We start from the raw sequence: 25041 nt of genomic DNA, 5'->3' as shown, positions 1-25041 counted from the left end.
TTAGCAGGGGAGGCACCTCCTGCCGCAGTTGCGGCTGCCGAAGCCGGAGAGGCCGAAGCCGGAGAGGCCAAAGCCCCCGGAGGAGATGGGCACTCCCTCAGAGCTGAGGATGCTGCCAACGGCAGCGGAGGTGGAGGATCCCACGGCGGTGCTCTGCGGGAAGGAGCTGAGGATGGGGCCGGGCAGGGTCACCACCACGGGGGAGGGCTGGATGACGACGGTGGAGTCCTGGCACTGCCTGACGCAGGGCTCGTTGCAGCTGTTGGCCAGCGGGGTCGGGCCGCAGGGCTGGCAGGGCAGGCACTGGTTGTAGCAGGACATGTCTCAAAGGTGGAGGTGAACCTGGGAGAGAGGACAGGGGGAAGCTGAGCACGATATGTGAGTGCGGAGAAGTCTGTCACCCCAGCATGAGTTTAGACGAGACATGGAGGTGTTTCAGGGAGTGCCTGAAGGAAGGTTTCTCCTTCCCTTAAGCTCAGAGGAACCCTGTCAAGAGCAACAAAGCCCAGGGAGTGTCCTGGCCAGCCAACAGCTCAACTCAACCAAGCCCCAAACTATCCCCGTGCCACAACTTCCGACCCCTTCCGCCTCCCATGACAAGTAACCCCATGACCCGGTGTAGAACAAAGGGGCGAGCATGCAAAGAAGGATAAGGGGGAGGAGAAAGGCCTTCAGACTCACCTTCTTCCCAAGGAGATGGAGGCAAGAGGACTGGATGAGAGAGTGAGGAGAAGGACCCGCTTTTATACGGCTCCTGTACCGCCCCAGGCGTACAGTCACTGCACGCGGTCAGTAATTTTCCAACAGACTCACCTCCAAAGCAAAATATCCTCCCTAATGGCACAGGTTGTGTTTTGGTTTCCATCAACACTGCCATTTCATTTCCTCATTTCTGACAGGCTTCAGCTGTCGTGGACGCTCCTTTCATGCGCTGGGATTCCAGTCTCAAGGATATTCCAGTCAGGGTTGTGTCACTGCCGGCAGAAGATACCTGCCAAGTGTAGGAGGGATCCCGTGCAGGCAGGAGATTCTGGCTTGGGGCAGCGAAGTGCGATCATCTGCAACCGCCTTTGCAGGAAGAAGCCCAGCTCTGCCCTGCGCTGCACACATCAGGGGAGCACCCAAAGGCTCCTCTTCCTTTAAGGACGTGCCACTTGTTTCTCTGTCCTCCCGCTCTCTCAGCTCACTCTATCAGTCACGAGCTGTGGCATCTCCAGGCAGCCAGGCTGTGCCCATGGTTTCATCTGTCTTCCTCTTGGGGAAGGATCAGGTCTGGAAAATATTGAAACCGATTGGGCTGACATGAGTGATACCTGCACCTGATACCATGCACCTGAGGGAACTGGTTGGTGTCACTACAAGGGTGCTCTCAACTCCCTTTGAAAGCCCCAGCAGTTCAGGGAATGCTTCTGAGGACTGGAAGAAAGCCAACGGGCCTCCTGCCTTCAGGAAGGGCACGAAGGAGGTGCCAGGGAACGACAGGCCGGTCAGCCTCACCTCAGTCCCTGCAAAGGCGATGGAGCAAATCATCCCGGAAGCCCCTGCCGACAATGAAAGGATCGGAAGGTGACTGTGAGTGGCCAGCATGGATTTATGGAGGGCAAAGCAGGCCTGACCAACCTCACGGCCTTCTTTGACGACGAGTGTGGTGCCGGTGGGTGAGGGAAGTGCAGCAGAAGCTGTTAATCTCATGTAACCGAGGCTTTTGATGCTGTCTCCTGTGACAATCCTTGCAGACCGGCCGACAAAATACAGGCTAGGGAAGAGGGCGGTGCAGGGGAGTGAAATCTGCCATGGCTGCTGGTCTCCAAGGGTTGTGCTGAGTGGAACAAAGTCCAGCTGGCAGCCACTCTCTCCTGGCGCACGGCAGGGGTCCCGGCTGGGGCCAGGAGTGTTTAACCCCCTTATGCAACGTCCTGCAGTGGGGGAGGAAGAACCTCCTGCACCTCTACAGGCTGGGGCCGATGCGCTTCCAAACAGCTTTGCGGCAGAGGACGTGGGTCCTGGTGGACACCATGAGGCAGCCTGTCCCCTTGTGGAAAGGGTGTTCCACACCATCCTGGGCTACACTAGGAAGGGGCTTTCTATCAGATGGTGGACGGTGATCCCTCTTCTCTGCTCAACACTGCTGAGACAACAGCTGCCGCAAACAGTGAGTCCCCACTACGAGAGAGTCATGGCCATACCGGAGCGAGTCCAACAAAGGTCCATGGAGCCCGTGAAGCAAGTGGAGCCCCTGAGGCAGGAGGGGATGCAAGAAGTGGGGTTGTTCAACGTGGAGAAGAGAAGGCCGCAGGGCACGCTTCCTAGCAATGGGTAAAAGAGCGGATGGCAGGGACTCAAGAACACAGGGTCAGACTGTCCCAAGTCCTACCCAGCGAAGGGACAAGAGGTAATAGGCACATATTGAAATATGGGAAATTCCACAAAAACGTAAGAAAAGACTTTGTTCGTGCGAGGGTGGTCAAGCAATGGCTGGGGTTGCCCGGACAAGTCGCGGCTTCTCCATCCTTGCAGGCAGTCAGAGCTTGGCAGGACTTGGACCTGGGCTTCCTCCAAAGGCTGACTCTGCTAAGCAATCTGCAGAGGGGTCCCTTCCACCCTCAGGGATCCTGGGATTCTGCTTTGGGCAAAAGGCGGGGGCTGCACAGCTGTGGCTAAGAAGGAAGAATTGTTTGGGAACACTGGAATCAAGGGCAGCCGTGGCTCTCACGCCTGAGAAACTGAGAGAGATGAAGACCTGACGGCAGGGAGGAAAGGCAGTAGCAGTGCACAGCCCCTGGACTTCAGGCAGCTGGTGTGTAGGATGCCATGGAGGCAGCAGGGAAGAGCTCAGAAAAGCTGGCAGCGCCTTTGTCAGCTCATTGTCCAAGAGCAGGAAGGGTCCAGCCCAATACTCAGGAAAACAAGGAGAAGTCTCAACAGACTGGCTTTGGCTAAGCGGAGTACTCAAGGCGGAGCACCAGCGTCAAAAGGCAGCATCCCTGAGGCAGAAGGAGGGACAAGGTGCAAAGGAGGAAAACATTTAGAAACATTTCCTCGGCACGTTGCGATGCTGTTAGGAAAGTCAAAGCTCAGCTTGCGTTGAATCTTGCAAGGGGCATCAAGAGCAACAGGCAGGAATCAACAAGAGCAACATCCACCCCTGGGCGGGGGGAGCCCTCCCAGCAGTGGGTGGGCATCAAATCAAGGACTGCCTGAGAAAAGTCAGCCTGTACAAGCCAGCTGATGCACTCCTGATTAGGAATGCTGTACGTGTAGGTGTACATGAGGCCCAAAGGACTCCTCAGCTTGGAGCTCAACCCAGCACCATTGGGGAGGCAAGGAAACATCCCCCAAGTGCCCTACAAGTGCGGACTGGCAGGGCTCTGCAGTGCCACGTGCCCGAGGATGCTCAGGGAGGGGATGTGCTCAGAAGGGCCCTGTGTACAAAACCAGCTCTAAGACTCCTTCAAAGAGGCAAGGCACTTCCCTGCCCTGCAGACATGGAGGCAGCTTGGATGTGTCCCAGGAGGGCAAGGGAACGCCTTCAGTAGGCAAGCTTCCTGGGATAGACTCTCCCTACCCATGGCGAGTCACACTCTAATTTTGGATTGTCCGTGTGTCAGCCTTTTGGCGTGAGGCCAAGCCAGGAGTGCGTGTTGTCTGCAAGCCCGTGACCCACACAGGGCTGAATTCCCCTGTGGCCAGGGCAGCTCCATCCCTGCCCAGGGAAAACCAGCCCCGAGCACTGGGCCGTACCCAAGTACACAGCTCCAGGCCAGGCCATTGTGCGTCCTGCAGGTCAGGGATCCAAGCCTTTGACCAAAGCACATGGTGGTGTGAGGAGACTGGTAGCAATAAGGTGCTGTCCCGAGACTCAACGCATCCCTCATGTTGTGAGGCAGGACCGAACTCCGCATGGCTTGTCGAGGAATTATGAGCTTTGGGATGGCATTTTCCTTCTGCTAGTGTGCTGGCGGCATTGGTAAGGGACCCCCAGAGACAGCCATGAGAGGGGACGGACTTTATCAAAGAAACCACCAAATGTCTCCCCAGAAGAAGAAGAAGAAGAAGAAGAAGAAGAAGAAGAAGAAGAAGAAGCAGGAGGAGGAGGAGGAGGAGGAGGAGGAGGAGGAGGAGGAGGAGGAGGAGGAGGAGGAGGAGGAGGAGGAGGAGGAGGAGGAGGAGGAGGAGAAGTAGATTTCCTTGGGCAATGGCGTTTCAAACCAGCACCACAGCCCACCTGCCTTTGGAGGCCGTGGCCACTAACTGATGGCGCGAGCAGGGAGGCAGGCAGGGAGGGAGAAGGATGCGGCATGTCCTCAGTCACAGGAGCCTTTGGGCCCCCAGGAGAGGACTGCATTGGTGGGAAGACATGTGCGCCTTCCTGCACAGAGGGTTGTAAAGAGCCTCACCACATTTATTTCCCCTCACCTATGTCCTTTGTCTGCACATACCCCTCCAGCACTTGCAGGCACATCTTCTGCCTGCACTGGTATCATCCTGCCCGGGAATTTCTTGGGCCTCTCATCCCAATACTTCAAAAGAGCCTCCGTGGCCTAATGGTCATGTCAGAAATGAGGAAATGAAACGACCGCATTGACGGAAACCAAAACACAACCTGTGCCATTAGGGAGGATGTTTTGCTGTGGAGGTGAAGTCTGTTGGAAAATTACTGACCGCGTGCAGTGACTATGCGCCCGGGGCGGTGCAGGAGCAGTATAAAAGTGGGTCCTTCTCCTCACTCTCTCATCCACTCCTCTCGCCTCCACCTCCTTGGGAACAAGGTGACTCTGAAGCTCTTTCTTGTCTTCCTCAGCCGCCTCCTCCTCTTTCTCCTCTTCCTTTTCCTCCTCCTGTTTTGGGATTTCTCTGCCCATACCTGCCTCTTTGTGCAATGCTGGGTCTCGAAGCTGCTTTACTTGGGAGAGGGAAGGAAGCGGTATGTTTGGCATGGAGCGAGGTTATGGATTTGCTGAGATGTCTCCTGAGCTATGGGCTAGGTGGGGAGCTCCCTGGGCTTCGCTGCACTTGGCAGGGCTCTTTTGGGCTGAGGGTAAGGATGTCCGGAGGTGGTGGGGTGACAGGCTGCTCTTCAACCACCTGTTTTTCCCTGTCCTCTCTCCCAGGTTCACCTCCACCTTTGAGACATGTCCTGCTACAACCAGTGCCTGCCCTGCCAGCCCTGCGGCCCGACCCCGCTGGCCAACAGCTGCAACGAGCCCTGCGTCAGGCAGTGCCAGGACTCCACCGTCGTCATCCAGCCCTCCCCCGTGGTGGTGACCCTGCCCGGCCCCATCCTCAGCTCCTTCCCGCAGAGCACCGCCGTGGGATCCTCCACCTCCGCTGCCGTTGGCAGCATCCTCAGCTCTGAGGGAGTGCCCATCTCCTCCGGGGGCTTTGGCCTCTCTGGCTTCGGCCTCTCCGGCTTCGGCAGCCGCAACTGCGGCAGGAGGTGCCTCCCCTGCTAAAGCCGCTGGCGATGGTGCTGGAGAAGGGATCTACCTCATTTCCCTCTTTTGACTCATTAAATTCCGTTGCATCCCAGCCCACTCTCTCTGTCGTCCTTTCCGCTGCAGGTGCTCTCCCAAGATGGCCAGGGAGGCAGATGTTGCTCAGGGGCTGATTTTGGGAGGGGGTTTTTGGGGAGGGCTGTGCACTGATCGTCAAGACAGGCTTGCACTGAGTATGCTTGGTCGTGTGATCCTCTAGTTTCTAAATTGGTCTGCCTTTTCCGGACCGGATAGAATTACCCTACGTTTGACTACCAACCACTTGGCTGTGCACACCTTTTCTTTTTCCTTGGACAGCTCAACATTGTGATGCCAGTAGTCAGGAGGGAGTGTGGCATTGACAAGACATAGGCACTCCTAGCTTCCCCGGAGACGCCAGGAGAACCCATCCTAAGCACAGCATTCTCAAAGGGAGCGACACAGTGCAGTGGGCTGCCTTATCCTAGAACCATATCGTCATACAGTCGTAGAATGACGCTGGTTGCAAGAGACCTTTAACGATCGTCCAGTATAATCCCCCTGCCATGGGCGGGGACATCTGTCGCTACATCACATTACTCAAAGTTCCATCCCACCTAAACTTGAATACTTCCAGTGGTGGGAGATCCCATCCTTCTCTGGGAAACCTTTGCCAGTCTCTCACCACCTTTGTTGTAATAATTTTCTTCCTGATGGCCAATCCACCTCTGCCCGATTTCAGTTTAAAGTTGCTGCCCCTTGTCCTATCCTGACAGGCCTTGATAAAAAGTCTCCCTCCGACTTTTTATATTGGAAGGCTGCAACACTATCCCTGCGGAACCTTCTCTTCTCCAGGCAGAACAACCCCAACCCCCTCAGCCTTTCTTCACAGGAGAGCTCTTGCATCCCTCTGACCCTTTTGGTAGCCCTTCTCTGGACCTGCTCCAACAGGTCCATGTCTTTTTTGCACTGGGGACCCCAGGCTGGATGCACTACTCCAGGTGGGGTCTAACGAGAGCGGACCTGAGGCAGAGCATCGCCTCCCTTGGCCTGCCTGCCATGCTTCTTTTTGTGCAGCCCAGGACACAACTGGCTTTCTGGGCTGCAAGCGCACAGTGCTGGCTCATGTCCAACTTTCAACCTCCAGTAGCCCCAATTCTTTCTCTGCAAGCCTGCTCTCAACCATTTATCCCCCAGTCAGTATTGATATTGCCCCAAGCCACATGCCAGATCTTGCGCTTGGCCTTGGTGAAGGTGCTGAGTTTCACATGGGACCATTCCTCCTCATGCCTGTCAAGATCCCTCTGGACACCATCCCTTCCCTCAAGTGAATCAGGTGCATCCTTCAGTTTGATGTCATGCACAAACTTGCTGAGGGGGCGCTCAACCCCACTACCTATGTTGTCGATGAAGATATGAAATAGTATTGGTCCCACTACGGGCCCCTGAAGGACGCAACTCGTCACTGGTTTCCAATTGCACATTGAGCTGTTGACTATAACTCCACGGATGCAGTCCAAGTGCCCTTGGGGGGCACTCTCAGTTGCAGGTGAGGAAGGCATCTCTGACTCCACCAGAGCCCCTGGCCATCAGGCCCAGCTTTGCTGAGCCTCTGCCCGGACGTGCCCTCTTGGCCTCGCTGCACGTGCTGCGGAAGGGGCACATGGGCACTGCTGACCTTGGTTGGTTGGCTGGTTGGTTGGCTGGTTGGTTGGTTGGTTGGTTGAGGAGCCTGGGCTGTGGAAGGCCCTGGGAGGGCAGCAGCTGCACAAGATATTGGGGAGTGGACAAGAGGGGAGAGGAATAGAGGGGAGAGGATTGGCAGCAAGTTCTTTTGCCCTGGCTGTCACTGTTCCGCGGGAGGAGACACGAGCAGAAAACGGCCCCAGAGGACAGCAGGAGAGGCAACGGGGGAACCAGGCTGTACCAAAGGTCGTTTTCTTCACAGCAGCCCACATGGTGATGCGCTTTACATGCGTGGCAAAACCGGTGCAGATAACACACCACAGCTTCAGCTGCTGCCGCGCAGCGCTTGCACAGCATCAAAACCATCTCTCTTTCTCACTCTGCTCCCCCCGCAGTGGAGTCTAGCGGTGGGCAAGCTGCTGGGAGGGGACACAGCCAGGATGGGGGACCTGAATTGACCAAAGGACTAGTCCATGTCATGTTAACATCATGCTCAGCAATCAAAGTGTGGGCAGTGTTTCCAAAGTAGCTCTTCTTCGGAGACCGGCTGGGCATCGATGCGCTGGTGCTTCGTGGTGGGTGATTGCTTTTGCATGAGCTCTTTTTTTCCCTTTTGCCCCTTCCCTCCTTAGACTGTGCTGATCTCGACCCCAGGCTATTTTGCTGTCTTGCTCTTCCAATTCTCCCCCATCCCACTGGGACAGCAGAGCGAGCGAGAAGGGCCAGTGGGTGTTAAGTTCCGTCTGGGGTCGACACCACTCACGCCCACAGGCAGCGCACGTGCCCCTTGCCCTGCTCCGGCCCCGTCTGTGCCCAGGGCTTCCTGGGAAAGTGACTGGAGAGAGGGAGGCGGAGGGTATGGGCTGAGTGTCTCAAAGCGCAAGGTGACACATGTCCACCCAGAGCAACTTGTCTCTGCCTGCCTGTCTTGGGAGAGCATCTGCAGGGGAAAGGATGGCACAGAGGCGTGGGCTGGGATGCAGGAGAACTTTAATGAGTCAAAAGAGGTCGCTCTGAGGGGAGGTCCTGGTTCACGGAGCACAGGGGTAGAAAAGAGTCTGTGCCCCATTGCTGTGGCAGAGATCCCACCAGGTGTCCATGTGCATGGCCCACAGAGGCGGCAACGGGGCCAGCAGGTCCTCCCTAGGCTGGCTTTGTGGGGCTCACAGAGCAGAGGAGCACAAGAGAACAGGAACACGGAGGGTAAAGGAGAGAGCGGAAGAGGGGAAAGGCAGGCATGGGCCGTGCTTTGCGAGAGCCCAGGCTGGCCCCGTCCTTCTGCAAGGGGTACTGCGGTTGCTCAGCCCCTCTGGAAGCATCAGCACCATGCTCCCTCGCCAGTCCGGTACCATCCTGTGGTTCCCTGGGGGCCTTCTCCAGCACCATCGCCAGCGGCTTTAGCAGGGGAGGCACCTCCTGCCGCAGTTGCGGCTGCCGAAGCCGGAGAGGCCGAAGCCGGAGAGGCCAAAGCCCCCGGAGGAGATGGGCACTCCCTCAGAGCTGAGGATGCTGCCAACGGCAGCGGAGGTGGAGGATCCCACGGCGGTGCTCTGCGGGAAGGAGCTGAGGATGGGTCCGGGCAGGGTCACCACCACGGGGGAGGGCTGGATGACGACGGTGGAGTCCTGGCACTGCCTGACGCAGGGCTCGTTGCAGCTGTTGGCCAGCGGGGTCGGGCCGCAGGGCTGGCAGGGCAGGCACTGGTTGTAGCAGGACATGTCTCAAAGGTGGAGGTGAACCTGGGAGAGAGGACAGGGGGAAGCTGAGCACGATATGTGAGTGCGGAGAAGTCTGTCACCCCAGCATGAGTTTAGACGAGACATGGAGGTGTTTCAGGGAGTGCCTGAAGGAAGGTTTCTCCTTCCCTTAAGCTCAGAGGAACCCTGTCAAGAGCAACAAAGCCCAGGGAGTGTCCTGGCCAGCCAACAGCTCAACTCAACCAAGCCCCAAACTATCCCCGTGCCACAACTTCCGACCCCTTCCGCCTCCCATGACAAGTAACCCCATGACCCGGTGTAGAACAAAGGGGCGAGCATGCAAAGAAGGATAAGGGGGAGGAGAAAGGCCTTCAGACTCACCTTCTTCCCAAGGAGATGGAGGCAAGAGGACTGGATGAGAGAGTGAGGAGAAGGACCCGCTTTTATACGGCTCCTGTACCGCCCCAGGCGTACAGTCACTGCACGCGGTCAGTAATTTTCCAACAGACTCACCTCCAAAGCAAAATATCCTCCCTAATGGCACAGGTTGTGTTTTGGTTTCCATCAACACTGCCATTTCATTTCCTCATTTCTGACAGGCTTCAGCTGTCGTGGACGCTCCTTTCATGCGCTGGGATTCCAGTCTCAAGGATATTCCAGTCAGGGTTGTGTCACTGCCGGCAGAAGATACCTGCCAAGTGTAGGAGGGATCCCGTGCAGGCAGGAGATTCTGGCTTGGGGCAGCGAAGTGCGATCATCTGCAACCGCCTTTGCAGGAAGAAGCCCAGCTCTGCCCTGCGCTGCACACATCAGGGGAGCACCCAAAGGCTCCTCTTCCTTTAAGGACGTGCCACTTGTTTCTCTGTCCTCCCGCTCTCTCAGCTCACTCTATCAGTCACGAGCTGTGGCATCTCCAGGCAGCCAGGCTGTGCCCATGGTTTCATCTGTCTTCCTCTTGGGGAAGGATCAGGTCTGGAAAATATTGAAACCGATTGGGCTGACATGAGTGATACCTGCACCTGATACCATGCACCTGAGGGAACTGGTTGGTGTCACTACAAGGGTGCTCTCAACTCCCTTTGAAAGCCCCAGCAGTTCAGGGAATGCTTCTGAGGACTGGAAGAAAGCCAACGGGCCTCCTGCCTTCAGGAAGGGCACGAAGGAGGTGCCAGGGAACGACAGGCCGGTCAGCCTCACCTCAGTCCCTGCAAAGGCGATGGAGCAAATCATCCCGGAAGCCCCTGCCGACAATGAAAGGATCGGAAGGTGACTGTGAGTGGCCAGCATGGATTTATGGAGGGCAAAGCAGGCCTGACCAACCTCACGGCCTTCTTTGACGACGAGTGTGGTGCCGGTGGGTGAGGGAAGTGCAGCAGAAGCTGTTAATCTCATGTAACCGAGGCTTTTGATGCTGTCTCCTGTGACAATCCTTGCAGACCGGCCGACAAAATACAGGCTAGGGAAGAGGGCGGTGCAGGGGAGTGAAATCTGCCATGGCTGCTGGTCTCCAAGGGTTGTGCTGAGTGGAACAAAGTCCAGCTGGCAGCCACTCTCTCCTGGCGCACGGCAGGGGTCCCGGCTGGGGCCAGGAGTGTTTAACCCCCTTATGCAACGTCCTGCAGTGGGGGAGGAAGAACCTCCTGCACCTCTACAGGCTGGGGCCGATGCGCTTCCAAACAGCTTTGCGGCAGAGGACGTGGGTCCTGGTGGACACCACGAGGCAGCCTGTCCCCTTGTGGAAAGGGTGTTCCACACCATCCTGGGCTACACTAGGAAGGGGCTTTCTATCAGATGGTGGACGGTGATCCCTCTTCTCTGCTCAACACTGCTGAGACAACAGCTGCCGCAAACAGTGAGTCCCCACTACGAGAGAGTCATGGCCATACCGGAGCGAGTCCAACAAAGGTCCATGGAGCCCGTGAAGCAAGTGGAGCCCCTGAGGCAGGAGGGGATGCAAGAAGTGGGGTTGTTCAACGTGGAGAAGAGAAGGCCGCAGGGCACGCTTCCTAGCAATGGGTAAAAGAGCGGATGGCAGGGACTCAAGAACACAGGGTCAGACTGTCCCAAGTCCTACCCAGCGAAGGGACAAGAGGTAATAGGCACATATTGAAATATGGGAAATTCCACAAAAACGTAAGAAAAGACTTTGTTCGTGCGAGGGTGGTCAAGCAATGGCTGGGGTTGCCCGGACAAGTCGCGGCTTCTCCATCCTTGCAGGCAGTCAGAGCTTGGCAGGACTTGGACCTGGGCTTCCTCCAAAGGCTGACTCTGCTAGGCAATCTGCAGAGGGGTCCCTTCCACCCTCAGGGATCCTGGGATTCTGCTTTGGGCAAAAGGCGGGGGCTGCACAGCTGTGGCTAAGAAGGAAGAATTGTTTGGGAACACTGGAATCAAGGGCAGCCGTGGCTCTCACGCCTGAGAAACTGAGAGAGATGAAGACCTGACGGCAGGGAGGAAAGGCAGTAGCAGTGCACAGCCCCTGGACTTCAGGCAGCTGGTGTGTAGGATGCCATGGAGGCAGCAGGGAAGAGCTCAGAAAAGCTGGCAGCGCCTTTGTCAGCTCATTGTCCAAGAGCAGGAAGGGTCCAGCCCAATACTCAGGAAAACAAGGAGAAGTCTCAACAGACTGGCTTTGGCTAAGCGGAGTACTCAAGGCGGAGCACCAGCGTCAAAAGGCAGCATCCCCGAGGCAGAAGGAGGGACAAGGTGCAAAGGAGGAAAACATTTAGAAACATTTCCTCGGCACGTTGCGATGCTGTTAGGAAAGTCAAAGCTCAGCTTGCGTTGAATCTTGCAAGGGGCATCAAGAGCAACAGGCAGGAATCAACAAGAGCAACATCCACCCCTGGGCGGGGGGAGCCCTCCCAGCAGTGGGTGGGCATCAAATCGAGGACTGCCTGAGAAAAGTCAGCCTGTACAAGCCAGCTGATGCACTCCTGATTAGGAATGCTGTACGTGTAGGTGTACATGAGGCCCAAAGGACTCCTCAGCTTGGAGCTCAACCCAGCACCATTGGGGAGGCAAGGAAACATCCCCCAAGTGCCCTACAAGTGCGGACTGGCAGGGCTCTGCAGTGCCACGTGCCCGAGGATGCTCAGGGAGGGGATGTGCTCAGAAGGGCCCTGCGTACAAAACCAGCTCTAAGACTCCTTCAAAGAGGCAAGGCACTTCCCTGCCCTGCAGACATGGAGGCAGCTTGGATGTATCCCAGGAGGGCAATTGAACGCCTTCAGTAGGCAAGCTTCCTGGGATAGACTCTCCCTACCCATGGCGAGTCACACTCTAATTTTGGATTGTCCGTGTGTCAGCCTTTTGGCGTGAGGCCAAGCCAGGAGTGCGTGTTGTCTGCAAGCCCGTGACCCACACAGGGCTGAATTCCCCTGTGGCCAGGGCAGCTCCATCCCTGCCCAGGGAAAACCAGCCCCGAGCACTGGGCCGTACCCAAGTACACAGCTCCAGGCCAGGCCATTGTGCGTCCTGCAGGTCAGGGATCCAAGCCTTTGACCAAAGCACATGGTGTGGTGTGAGGAGACTGGTAGCAATAAGGTGCCGTCCCGAGACTCAACGCATCCCTCATGTTGTGAGGCAGGACCGAACTCCGCATGGCTTGTCGAGGAATTATGAGCTTTGGGATGGCATTTTCCTTCCGCTAGTGTGCTGGCGGCATTGGTAAGGGACCCCCAGAGACAGCCATGAGAGGGGACGGACTTTATCAAAGAAACCACCAAATGTCTCCCCAGAAGAAGAAGAAGAAGAAGAAGAAGAAGAAGAAGAAGAAGAAGGAGGAGGAGGAGGAGGAGGAGGAGGAGGAGGAGGAGGAGGAGGAGGAGGAGGAGGAGGAGGAGGAGGAGGAGGAGGAGGAGGAGGAGGAGGAGGAGGAGGAGGAGGAGGAGAAGTAGATTTCCTAGGGCAATGGCGTTTCAAACCAGCACCACAGCCCACCTGCCTTTGGAGGCCGTGGCCACTAACTGATGGCGCGAGCAGGGAGGCAGGCAGGGAGGGAGAAGGATGCGGCATGTCCTCAGTCACAGGAGCCTTTGGGCCCCCAGGAGAGGACTGCATTGGTGGGAAGACATGTGCGCCTTCCTGCACAGAGGGTTGTAAAGAGCCTCACCACATTTATTTCCCCTCACCTATGTCCTTTGTCTGCACATACCCCTCCAGCACTTGCAGGCACATCTTCTGCCTGCACTGGTATCATCCTGCCCGGGAATTTCTTGGGCCTCTCATCCCAATACTTCAAAAGAGCCTCCGTGGCCTAATGGTCATGTCAGAAATGAGGAAATGAAACGACCGCATTGACGGAAACCAAAACACAACCTGTGCCATTAGGGAGGATGTTTTGCTGTGGAGGTGAAGTCTGTTGGAAAATTACTGACCGCGTGCAGTGACTATGCGCCCGGGGCGGTGCAGGAGCAGTATAAAAGTGGGTCCTTCTCCTCACTCTCTCATCCACTCCTCTCGCCTCCACCTCCTTGGGAACAAGGTGACTCTGAAGCTCTTTCTTGTCTTCCTCAGCCGCCTCCTCCTCTTTCTCCTCTTCCTTTTCCTCCTCCTGTTTTGGGATTTCTCTGCCCATACCTGCCTCTTTGTGCAATGCTGGGTCTCGAAGCTGCTTTACTTGGGAGAGGGAAGGAAGCGGTATGTTTGGCATGGAGTGAGGTTATGGATTTGCTGAGATGTCTCCTGAGCTATGGGCTAGGTGGGGAGCTCCCTGGGCTTTGCTGCACTTGGCAGGGCTCTTTTGGGCTGAGGGTAAGGATGTCCGGAGGTGGTGGGGTGACAGGCTGCTCTTCAACCACCTGTTTTTCCCTGTCCTCTCTCCCAGGTTCACCTCCACCTTTGAGACATGTCCTGCTACAACCAGTGCCTGCCCTGCCAGCCCTGCGGCCCGACCCCGCTGGCCAACAGCTGCAACGAGCCCTGCGTCAGGCAGTGCCAGGACTCCACCGTCGTCATCCAGCCCTCCCCCGTGGTGGTGACCCTGCCCGGCCCCATCCTCAGCTCCTTCCCGCAGAGCACCGCCGTGGGATCCTCCACCTCCGCTGCCGTTGGCAGCATCCTCAGCTCTGAGGGAGTGCCCATCTCCTCCGGGGGCTTTGGCCTCTCCGGCTTCGGCCTCTCCGGCTTCGGCAGCCGCAACTGCGGCAGGAGGTGCCTCCCCTGCTAAAGCCGCTGGCGATGGTGCTGGAGAAGGGATCTACCTCATTTCCCTCTTTTGACTCATTAAATTCCGTTGCATCCCAGCCCACTCTCTCTGTCGTCCTTTCCGCTGCAGGTGCTCTCCCAAGATGGCCAGGGAGGCAGATGTTGCTCAGGGGCTGATTTTGGGAGGGGGTTTTTGGGGAGGGCTGTGCACTGATCGTCAAGACAGGCTTGCACTGAGTATGCTTGGTCGTGTGATCCTCTAGTTTCTAAATTGGTCTGCCTTTTCCGGACCGGATAGAATTACCCTACGTTTGACTACCAACCACTTGGCTGTGCACACCTTTTCTTTTTCCTTGGACAGCTCAACATTGTGATGCCAGTAGTCAGGAGGGAGTGTGGCATTGACAAGACATAGGCACTCCTAGCTTCCCCGGAGACGCCAGGAGAACCCATCCTAAGCACAGCATTCTCAAAGGGAGCGACACAGTGCAGTGGGCTGCCTTATCCTAGAACCATATCGTCATACAGTCGTAGAATGACGCTGGTTGCAAGAGACCTTTAACGATCGTCCAGTATAATCCCCCTGCCATGGGCGGGGACATCTGTCGCTACATCACATTACTCAAAGTTCCATCCCACCTAAACTTGAATACTTCCAGTGGTGGGAGATCCCATCCTTCTCTGGGAAACCTTTGCCAGTCTCTCACCACCTTTGTTGTAATAATTTTCTTCCTGATGGCCAATCCACCTCTGCCCGATTTCAGTTTAAAGTTGCTGCCCCTTGTCCTATCCTGACAGGCCTTGATAAAAAGTCTCCCTCCGACTTTTTATATTGGAAGGCTGCAACACTATCCCTGCGGAACCTTCTCTTCTCCAGGCAGAACAACCCCAACCCCCTCAGCCTTTCTTCACAGGAGAGCTCTTGCATCCCTCTGACCCTTTTGGTAGCCCTTCTCTGGACCTGCTCCAACAGGTCCATGTCTTTTTTGCACTGGGGACCCCAGGCTGGATGCACTACTCCAGGTGGGGTCTAACGAGAGCGGACCTGAGGCAGAGCATCGCCTCCCTTGGCCTGCCTGCCATGCTTCTTTTTGTGCAGCCCAGGACACAACTGGCTTTCTGGGCTGCAAGCGCACAGTGCTGGCTCATGTCCAACTTTCAACCTCCAGTAGCCCCAATTCTTTCTCTGCAAGCCTGCTCTCAACCATTTATCCCCCAGTCAGTATTGATATTGCCCCAAGCCACGTGCCAGATCTTGCGCTTGGCCTTGGTGAAGGTGCTGAGTTTCACATGGGACCATTCCTCCTCATGCCTGTCAAGATCCCTCTGGACACCATCCCTTCCCTCAAGTGAATCAGGTGCATCCTTCAGTTTGATGTCATGCACAAACTTGCTGAGGGGGCGCTCAACCCCACTACCTATGTTGTCGATGAAGATATGAAATAGTATTGGTCCCACTACGGGCCCCTGAAGGACGCAACTCGTCACTGGTTTCCAATTGCACATTGAGCTGTTGACTATAACTCCACGGATGCAGTCCAAGTGCCCTTGGGGGGCACTCTCAGTTGCAGGTGAGGAAGGCATCTCTGACTCCACCAGAGCCCCTGGCCATCAGGCCCAGCTTTGCTGAGCCTCTGCCCGGACGTGCCCTCTTGGCCTCGCTGCACGTGCTGCGGAAGGGGCACATGGGCACTGCTGACCTTGGTTGGTTGGCTGGTTGGTTGGCTGGTTGGTTGGTTGGTTGGTTGGCTGGTTGAGGAGCCTGGGCTGTGGAAGGCCCTGGGAGGGCAGCAGCTGCACAAGATATTGGGGAGTGGACAAGAGGGGAGAGGAATAGAGGGGAGAGGATTGGCAGCAAGTTCTTTTGCCCTGGCTGTCACTGTTCCGCGGGAGGAGACACGAGCAGAAAACGGCCCCAGAGGACAGCAGGAGAGGCAACGGGGGAACCAGGCTGTACCAAAGGTCGTTTTCTTCACAGCAGCCCACATGGTGATGCGCTTTACATGCGTGGCAAAACCGGTGCAGATAACACACCACAGCTTCAGCTGCTGCCGCGCAGCGCTTGCACAGCATCAAAACCATCTCTCTTTCTCACTCTGCTCCCCCCGCAGTGGAGTCTAGCGGTGGGCAAGCTGCTGGGAGGGGACACAGCCAGGATGGGGGACCTGAATTGACCAAAGGACTAGTCCATGTCATGTTAACATCATGCTCAGCAATCAAAGTGTGGGCAGTGTTTCCAAAGTAGCTCTTCTTCGGAGACCGGCTGGGCATCGATGCGCTGGTGCTTCGTGGTGGGTGATTGCTTTTGCATGAGCTCTTTTTTTCCCTTTTGCCCCTTCCCTCCTTAGACTGTGCTGATCTCGACCCCAGGCTATTTTGCTGTCTTGCTCTTCCAATTCTCCCCCATCCCACTGGGACAGCAGAGCGAGCGAGAAGGGCCAGTGGGTGTTAAGTTCCGTCTGGGGTCGACACCACTCACGCCCACAGGCAGCGCACGTGCCCCTTGCCCTGCTCCGGCCCCGTCTGTGCCCAGGGCTTCCTGGGAAAGTGACTGGAGAGAGGGAGGCGGAGGGTATGGGCTGAGTGTCTCAAAGCGCAAGGTGACACATGTCCACCCAGAGCAACTTGTCTCTGCCTGCCTGTCTTGGGAGAGCATCTGCAGGGGAAAGGATGGCACAGAGGCGTGGGCTGGGATGCAGGAGAACTTTAATGAGTCAAAAGAGGTCGCTCTGAGGGGAGGTCCTGGTTCACGGAGCACAGGGGTAGAAAAGAGTCTGTGCCCCATTGCTGTGGCAGAGATCCCACCAGGTGTCCATGTGCATGGCCCACAGAGGCGGCAACGGGGCCAGCAGGTCCTCCCTAGGCTGGCTTTGTGGGGCTCACAGAGCAGAGGAGCACAAGAGAACAGGAACACGGGGGGTAAAGGAGAGAGCGGAAGAGGGGAAAGGCAGGCATGGGCCGTGCTTTGCGAGAGCCCAGGCTGGCCCCGTCCTTCTGCAAGGGGTACTGCGGTTGCTCAGCCCCTCTGGAAGCATCAGCACCATGCTCCCTCGCCAGTCCGGTACCATCCTGTGGTTCCCTGGGGGCCTTCTCCAGCACCATCGCCAGCGGCTTTAGCAGGGGAGGCACCTCCTGCCGCAGTTGCGGCTGCCGAAGCCGGAGAGGCCGAAGCCGGAGAGGCCAAAGCCCCCGGAGGAGATGGGCACTCCCTCAGAGCTGAGGATGCTGCCAACGGCAGCGGAGGTGGAGGATCCCACGGCGGTGCTCTGCGGGAAGGAGCTGAGGATGGGTCCGGGCAGGGTCACCACCACGGGGGAGGGCTGGATGACGACGGTGGAGTCCTGGCACTGCCTGACGCAGGGCTCGTTGCAGCTGTTGGCCAGCGGGGTCGGGCCGCAGGGCTGGCAGGGCAGGCACTGGTTGTAGCAGGACATGTCTCAAAGGTGGAGGTGAACCTGGGAGAGAGGACAGGGGGAAGCTGAGCACGATATGTGAGTGCGGAGAAGTCTGTCACCCCAGCATGAGTTTAGACGAGACATGGAGGTGTTTCAGGGAGTGCCTGAAGGAAGGTTTCTCCTTCCCTTAAGCTCAGAGGAACCCTGTCAAGAGCAACAAAGCCCAGGGAGTGTCCTGGCCAGCCAACAGCTCAACTCAACCAAGCCCCAAACTATCCCCGTGCCACAACTTCCGACCCCTTCCGCCTCCCATGACAAGTAACCCCATGACCCGGTGTAGAACAAAGGGGCGAGCATGCAAAGAAGGATAAGGGGGAGGAGAAAGGCCTTCAGACTCACCTTCTTCCCAAGGAGATGGAGGCAAGAGGACTGGATGAGAGAGTGAGGAGAAGGACCCGCTTTTATACGGCTCCTGTACCGCCCCAGGCGTACAGTCACTGCACGCGGTCAGTAATTTTCCAACAGACTCACCTCCAAAGCAAAATATCCTCCCTAATGGCACAGGTTGTGTTTTGGTTTCCATCAACACTGCCATTTCATTTCCTCATTTCTGACAGGCTTCAGCTGTCGTGGACGCTCCTTTCATGCGCTGGGATTCCAGTCTCAAGGATATTCCAGTCAGGGTTGTGTCACTGCCGGCAGAAGATACCTGCCAAGTGTAGGAGGGATCCCGTGCAGGCAGGAGATTCTGGCTTGGGGCAGCGAAGTGCGATCATCTGCAACCGCCTTTGCAGGAAGAAGCCCAGCTCTGCCCTGCGCTGCACACATCAGGGGAGCACCCAAAGGCTCCTCTTCCTTTAAGGACGTGCCACTTGTTTCTCTGTCCTCCCGCTCTCTCAGCTCACTCTATCAGTCACGAGCTGTGGCATCTCCAGGCAGCCAGGCTGTGCCCATGGTTTCATCTGTCTTCCTCTTGGGGAAGGATCAGGTCTGGAAAATATTGAAACCGATTGGGCTGACATGAGTGATACCTGCACCTGATACCATGCACCTGAGGGAACTGGTTGGTGTCACTACAAGGGTGCTCTCAACTCCCTTTGAAAGCCCCAGCAGTTCAGGGAATGCTTCTGAGGACTGGAAGAAAGCCAACGGGCCTCCTGCCTTCAGGAAGGGCACGAAGGAGGTGCCAGGGAACGACAGGCCGGTCAGCCTCACCTCAGTCCCTGCAAAGGCGATGGAGCAAATCATCCCGGAAGCCCCTGCCGACAATGAAAGGATCGGAAGGTGACTGTGAGTGGCCAGCATGGATTTATGGAGGGCAAAGCAGGCCTGACCAACCTCACGGCCTTCTTTGACGACGAGTGTGGTGCCGGTGGGTGAGGGAAGTGCAGCAGAAGCTGTTAATCTCATGTAACCGAGGCTTTTGGTGCTGTCTCCTGTGACAATCCTTGCAGACCGGCTGACAAAATACAGGCTAGGGAAGAGGGCGGTGCAGGGGAGTGAAATCTGCCATGGCTGCTGGTCTCCAAGGGTTGTGCTGAGTGGAACAAAGTCCAGCTGGCAGCCACTCTCTCCTGGCGCACGGCAGGGGTCCCGGCTGGGGCCAGGAGTGTTTAACCCCCTTATGCAACGTCCTGCAGTGGGGGAGGAAGAACCTCCTGCACCTCTACAGGCTGGGGCCGATGCGCTTCCAAACAGCTTTGCGGCAGAGGACGTGGGTCCTGGTGGACACCACGAGGCAGCCTGTCCCCTTGTGGAAAGGGTGTTCCACACCATCCTGGGCTACACTAGGAAGGGGCTTTCTATCAGATGGTGGACGGTGATCCCTCTTCTCTGCTCAACACTGCTGAGACAACAGCTGCCGCAAACAGTGAGTCCCCACTACGAGAGAGTCATGGCCATACCGGAGCGAGTCCAACAAAGGTCCATGGAGCCCGTGAAGCAAGTGGAGCCCCTGAGGCAGGAGGGGATGCAAGAAGTGGGGTTGTTCAACGTGGAGAAGAGAAGGCCGCAGGGCACGCTTCCTAGCAATGGGTAAAAGAGCGGATGGCAGGGACTCAAGAACACAGGGTCAGACTGTCCCGAGTCCTACCCAGCGAAGGGACAAGAGGTAATAGGCACATATTGAAATATGGGAAATTCCACAAAAACGTAAGAAAAGACTTTGTTCGTGCGAGGGTGGTCAAGCAATGGCTGGGGTTGCCCGGACAAGTCGCGGCTTCTCCATCCTTGCAGGCAGTCAGAGCTTGGCAGGACTTGGACCTGGGCTTCCTCCAAAGGCTGACTCTGCTAGGCAATCTGCAGAGGGGTCCCTTCCACCCTCAGGGATCCTGGGATTCTGCTTTGGGCAAAAGGCGGGGGCTGCACAGCTGTGGCTAAGAAGGAAGAATTGTTTGGGAACACTGGAATCAAGGGCAGCCGTGGCTCTCACGCCTGAGAAACTGAGAGAGATGAAGACCTGACGGCAGGGAGGAAAGGCAGTAGCAGTGCACAGCCCCTGGACTTCAGGCAGCTGGTGTGTAGGATGCCATGGAGGCAGCAGGGAAGAGCTCAGAAAAGCTGGCAGCGCCTTTGTCAGCTCATTGTCCAAGAGCAGGAAGGGTCCAGCCCAATACTCAGGAAAACAAGGAGAAGTCTCAACAGACTGGCTTTGGCTAAGCGGAGTACTCAAGGCGGAGCACCAGCGTCAAAAGGCAGCATCCCCGAGGCAGAAGGAGGGACAAGGTGCAAAGGAGGAAAACATTTAGAAACATTTCCTCGGCACGTTGCGATGCTGTTAGGAAAGTCAAAGCTCAGCTTGCGTTGAATCTTGCAAGGGGCATCAAGAGCAACAGGCAGGAATCAACAAGAGCAACATCCACCCCTGGGCGGGGGGAGCCCTCCCAGCAGTGGGTGGGCATCAAATCGAGGACTGCCTGAGAAAAGTCAGCCTGTACAAGCCAGCTGATGCACTCCTGGTTAGGAATGCTGTACGTGTAGGTGTACATGAGGCCCAAAGGACTCCTCAGCTTGGAGCTCAACCCAGCACCATTGGGGAGGCAAGGAAACATCCCCCAAGTGCCCTACAAGTGCGGACTGGCAGGGCTCTGCAGTGCCACGTGCCCGAGGATGCTCAGGGAGGGGATGTGCTCAGAAGGGCCCTGCGTACAAAACCAGCTCTAAGACTCCTTCAAAGAGGCAAGGCACTTCCCTGCCCTGCAGACATGGAGGCAGCTTGGATGTGTCCCAGGAGGGCAAGGGAACGCCTTCAGTAGGCAAGCTTCCTGGGATAGACTCTCCCTACCCATGGCGAGTCACACTCTAATTTTCGATTGGTCATGTGGCAGGTCCATCCTGACCCCGGGACACAGTCTCTGAGCACTTGGCTGTGCCCAGACAACACAGCTCGACAGGCTCAACTGCCATTTCCCTCAGCATGACCTTCTTGCCAGCAGTCCCAGAGCGTGGAGGTCTTGCAGGATTGTCAGTGAGTTTTGGAAAAGTGGCCAGGCCTTTGTGTCTCCTGCTGTTCAGGATCCAAAGTGTGTGGCCAAGGTGCATAGTGGTGTGAAGAGATTGGGGGAGCAAGGTGCTGTCCTGAGCCCCAACACACCCCTCAAGATGTGAGGAGGGACCTGTCTCCAGAGAATTTGTTGAGGAATCAGGTTTTGGTATAGCAATGTCCTCCTTCCTTGGCTGGGGAGCCCCCAGAGACTGCCATGAGAGGGGACAACTTTAACAAAGAAACCAGCAAGTGTCTCCCCAGTAGAAGAAGATTTCCTTGGGTGAAGGCATTTGAAATCAATAGGGCAGCCCACCTGCCTTTGGAGGCCATGACCAGTGACTGCTGACTTGAGCAGGGAGGCAGACAAGAAGGTAGAAGGATGCAGCATGTCCTCAGTCACAGGAGCCTTTGGGCCCCCAGGAGAGGATTGCATTGGTGGGAAGACATGTGCAACTTCCTGCACAAGGGGTTGTAAACAACCTCACCAGATTTCCTGAAACCCATGTCCTTTGTCTGCACATACCCCTTCAGCACTTGGAGCATGTCTTCTGCCTGCGCTGACATGATTCTGCCCACAAAATCCTTGGGCCTCTCATCCCAATATTTCAAAAGAGCCTCCGTGGCCTAATGGTCATGTCAGAAATGAGGAAGTGAAATGACAGTGTTGATGGAAACCAAAACACAACCTGTGCCATTAGGGAGGATATTTTGCTTTGGAGGTGAGTCTGTTGGATAATTACTGACCGCGTGCAGTGACTGTACACCTGGGGCGGTACAGGAGCCCTATAAAAGCGGGTCCTTCTCCTCACTCTCTCATCCAGTCCTCTTGCCTCTATCTCCTTGGGAAGAAGGTGAGTCTGGAGCCTTTTCTTGTCTTCCTCTTCCTCCTGCTGCTCCTGCTTCTCCTCATTTGGGATTTCTCAGCACATAACTTAGACTTTGTCCTTTGCTGGGTCTTGAAGCTGCTTGCCATGGGAGAGGGAGGGAGCAGAAGATGTGGCATGGGCAGAGGTGCTAGTCAGAGGTATCTCCTGAGCTATGGGCTAGGTGGGGACCTGCTTTGGCTTGGTTGCTCTTGGTGTGGATCTTCTGGACTTAGGTAAACAATCTCCCTCATGGTGGGGTTAAACACTGCTCCTTAACAACTCCTCATGCTTTCTAATGCCCTGTCCTCTCTCCCAGGTTCACCTCCACCTTTGAGACATGTCCTGCTACAACCAGTGCCTGCCCTGCCAGCCCTGCGGCCCGACCCCGCTGGCCAACAGCTGCAACGAGCCCTGCGTCAGGCAGTGCCAGGACTCCACCGTCGTCATCCAGCCCTCCCCCGTGGTGGTGACCCTGCCCGGCCCCATCCTCAGCTCCTTCCCGCAGAGCACCGCCGTGGGATCCTCCACCTCCGCTGCCGTTGGCAGCATCCTCAGCTCTGAGGGAGTGCCCATCTCCTCCGCGGGCTTTGGCCTCTCCGGCTTCGGCAGCCGCAACTGCAGCAGGAGGTGCCTCCCCTGCTAAAGCCGCTGGCGATGGTGCTGGAGAAGGCCCCCAGGGAACCACAGGATGGTACCAGACTGGCGAGGGAGCATGGTGCTGATGCTTCCAGAGGGGCTGAGCAACTGCAGTACCCCTTGCAGAAGGACGGGGCCAGCCTGGGCTCTCGCAAAGCACGGCCCATGCCTGCCTTTCCCCTCTTCCACCCTCTCCTTTCCCTTTCATGTCTTTCTCCTGTGGTCCCCTTGGCTGAGAGCCCCACAAAGCCAGCCTAGGGAGGATCTGTTGGCCCTTTTCCCTCTCTGGGGCAGGCAGATGGATACCTGGTGGGATCTCTGCCACAGCCATGGGGCGCAAACTGCTTTCTGCACCAGGACCTCACCTCAGAGTGACCTCATTTCCTTCTTTTGACTCATTAAAGTTCTCCTGCATCCCAGTCCATGTCTCTGTGTCATCCTTTGGCTGCCCCAGGCACAGTCACTGCACGTGGTCAGTAATTATCCAGCAGGCATGCCTGCCTTTCCCCTCTTCCACTCTCTCCTTTCCCTTCTGTGTCCTTGTTCTCTTGTGGTCTCCTTGGCTGTGAGCACCATAAAGCAAGCCTAGGGAAGACCTGCTGGCCTTGTTGCCTTTGTGGAGCACGTAGTTGGACGCTTGGTGCAATCTCTGCCATGGCCATTGGGTACAGACTCCTTTCTGCCCCTGGTGCTCCCTGAACTGGGACCTCCCCTCAAAGCGACCTCATTTCCCTCTTTTCACTCATTAAATTTCTGCTGCATCCCAGCCCATGTCTCTGTGTCATCCTTTCCCTTTCAGGTGCTCTGCCAAGATGCCCAGGGAGAGAGGTGTTTCTGAGGGAGGTTCTGGGAGGATGTGTTTGGGGATTGTTTTGTCCTGACTGTTTACGCAGGCTTGCGTTGAGTGTGCTTAGTCATGCATCGGGTTACTAAACTTCTCTGTCTTTTCCAAAACCTGCAGGCTGATAATATTACAACTGGAAAAGGGACTTTATTCCAAATTACACCCATGGCCAACCTTAAACTTTTTGGAGGGATAGTGCACACGGAGTGTCCCTGTGTTTCTCTAGTGCACCAGGATAACTTGGTCCACATCTAGCAATCCTTCCCATGCCGTAAAATTCACACCGTCTTGTGGGCTGGGGGTCCACTTCCCATGGAAACTGTGTGCCAGCATCCCTTGTGTTCTGCATAAATGCTCTGTCTGGGAACAATCCCTCTTTACTGTGTTGTGGGAAAAAGTCCTCTGCAGAGACCAAAAAACCTTTTGGCACAGGACTGCTGGACCTGGAAAAGACTTTATCAGTTTCATTCAGACCTTGGAACCATGCAATGAGCCAGGTCAAAATAGTTCTGTTTAGCTTATAGTGTGTGTGGTCCTGTCTGGGATATGGAGAGAGAAAATTTCCATTGCAGTGGTTTTCTCACCACTTTGTCCATCCTCTGAAGAGTGGCATAGTAAGTGGCATATCTGACAGTAGCAGGTGGTCTGCAAGGTGCCTCTTTTCTCCACCATCACTAGTCCCTTCTGCTGATTGACAGTGGTCTGGCCCATGGAATCTGGAAAAAATGGATGTCAGTGACTGCACAGGGAAAGACTCCATGATCCAGATGATCCTGGAGAAGGCAACATGTTCCTGGCTCTGCAGCAAGAACTGGAAGGCTGGAGACAGCAAGATGGACAGTGGTTTGGGACAGGAGCTCAGAGCTCTTGGCTCAGTATGGATCCTGCAGTACAATAATGCCCATCACCTCTTGTAGGATGTCCCGGTAGGGCAGCTGTGCTGTGCCCCTGCTCCAGGTCCCTGGTCTGCTGCTGCCCAGAGCTCCAGGGAACAGCTTGTAGTGCCTGGCCCTTGTGTGCTGGGACCAGGATGCCTCCATCAGAGTAGGAGAACTGGGATTTGCTGTGAAAGTTACATCCCACTTCGCATTTGCTGTCATCTTGGGTTTCTCCTGGGTCCTCGAGGACTCACAAAGCAGAGCTGGAAGGGAGGGAATAGCAAGCCCTAGAGGTGTTGACATGCAGGAAGAAAGTGTTAAGCCACAGCATGCTGTATTGCATGTGTCAGCCACGAGAGAGATTGGGATATCCTAATTCTATTAACAGGAAAAGAACTTCCAATTTCCCGCTATCCCTGCAGATGATTGATGTATCTGTGCTGTAAAAGGAAAAATTCACATCTGCAGGACAACAGAGAGCTCCCACAGTGATACACAGCTGTGGTGGGTTAACATCAGCTGGCTACCAGGCTCCCACAATCTGCTCTACCACTGCCCCTGCTCAACAGAATAGGGGGAGAAAATATGAAAAAGCTTGTGGATTGAGATAAGGCCAGGGAGATTACTTGCCAGTTACCATCATGGTCAGAATAGACTCATCTTGGGGAAAATAATTTAATTTAATGCCAATAAACAAGAGTAGGATAGTGAGAAATAAAACAACTCTAAAAACAATTTCCACCTACTCTCTTCTTCTCAGGTTCACTCCTGACTCTTTTACCTCCTGCTGCACTGCCCTGACCTTTGCAAGGGGGTGGGGAATCTTGTGTACAGATCATAAATCTTTGTCTCTGCTGCTCATTCCTTCTCACTCTGTTCCCCTGCTTCAGCATGGGGTCTCTCCTATGGGACACAGTCCTTCATAAATTCACCAACCTAGGTCCTTTCCACGGG

At 56.0% G+C, this 25041-nt stretch overlaps 6 protein-coding genes across 6 annotated transcripts; 3 read left to right on the top strand and 3 right to left on the bottom strand.

Moving 5' to 3' along the window:
• Positions 1–321, bottom strand: LOC129195295 (feather keratin 1-like). Its single transcript, XM_054801101.1, has one exon. It carries the CDS (start codon positions 319–321, stop codon positions 1–3), a length of 321 nt encoding a protein of 106 aa, XP_054657076.1.
• Positions 322–5132: 4811 nt separating this feature from the next.
• LOC129195296 (feather keratin 1-like) lies at positions 5133–5453 on the top strand. Its single transcript, XM_054801102.1, has one exon. The coding sequence runs from the start codon at positions 5133–5135 to the stop codon at positions 5451–5453; it is 321 nt and encodes a 106-aa protein (XP_054657077.1).
• A 3083-nt stretch (positions 5454–8536) lies between these two features.
• On the bottom strand, positions 8537–8857 carry LOC129195298 (feather keratin 1-like). Its single transcript, XM_054801105.1, has one exon. It carries the CDS (start codon positions 8855–8857, stop codon positions 8537–8539), a length of 321 nt encoding a protein of 106 aa, XP_054657080.1.
• Positions 8858–13685: 4828 nt separating this feature from the next.
• Positions 13686–14006, top strand: LOC129195297 (feather keratin 1-like). The gene has a single exon (XM_054801104.1). It carries the CDS (start codon positions 13686–13688, stop codon positions 14004–14006), a length of 321 nt encoding a protein of 106 aa, XP_054657079.1.
• Positions 14007–17097: 3091 nt separating this feature from the next.
• On the bottom strand, positions 17098–17418 carry LOC129195299 (feather keratin 1-like). The gene has a single exon (XM_054801106.1). It carries the CDS (start codon positions 17416–17418, stop codon positions 17098–17100), a length of 321 nt encoding a protein of 106 aa, XP_054657081.1.
• Positions 17419–21641: 4223 nt separating this feature from the next.
• LOC129195692 (feather keratin 1-like) lies at positions 21642–22372 on the top strand. Its single transcript, XM_054801988.1, has 2 exons — positions 21642–21714; positions 22065–22372. The coding sequence occupies exon 2, from the start codon at positions 22067–22069 to the stop codon at positions 22370–22372; it is 306 nt and encodes a 101-aa protein (XP_054657963.1). The 5' UTR covers positions 21642–21714; positions 22065–22066.
• The last annotated feature ends 2669 nt before the right edge of the window (positions 22373–25041 follow it).

This window comes from Grus americana, chromosome 22, assembly GCF_028858705.1.
Source record: "Grus americana isolate bGruAme1 chromosome 22, bGruAme1.mat, whole genome shotgun sequence".
Lineage (NCBI taxonomy): Eukaryota > Metazoa > Chordata > Aves > Gruiformes > Gruidae > Grus > Grus americana.
Note: the sequence above shows the minus strand (reverse complement) of the source record. Positions and strands in the feature narration are given on the sequence as shown.

Bases quoted from the DNA above. Each gene is read 5' to 3' on its own strand.
- LOC129195295 (XM_054801101.1), bottom strand. From the start codon at position 321: ATGTCCTGCTACAACCAGTGCCTGCCCTGCCAGCCCTGCGGCCCGACC.
- LOC129195296 (XM_054801102.1), top strand. From the start codon at position 5,133: ATGTCCTGCTACAACCAGTGCCTGCCCTGCCAGCCCTGCGGCCCGACC.
- LOC129195298 (XM_054801105.1), bottom strand. From the start codon at position 8,857: ATGTCCTGCTACAACCAGTGCCTGCCCTGCCAGCCCTGCGGCCCGACC.
- LOC129195297 (XM_054801104.1), top strand. From the start codon at position 13,686: ATGTCCTGCTACAACCAGTGCCTGCCCTGCCAGCCCTGCGGCCCGACC.
- LOC129195299 (XM_054801106.1), bottom strand. From the start codon at position 17,418: ATGTCCTGCTACAACCAGTGCCTGCCCTGCCAGCCCTGCGGCCCGACC.
- LOC129195692 (XM_054801988.1), top strand. From the start codon at position 22,067: ATGTCCTGCTACAACCAGTGCCTGCCCTGCCAGCCCTGCGGCCCGACC.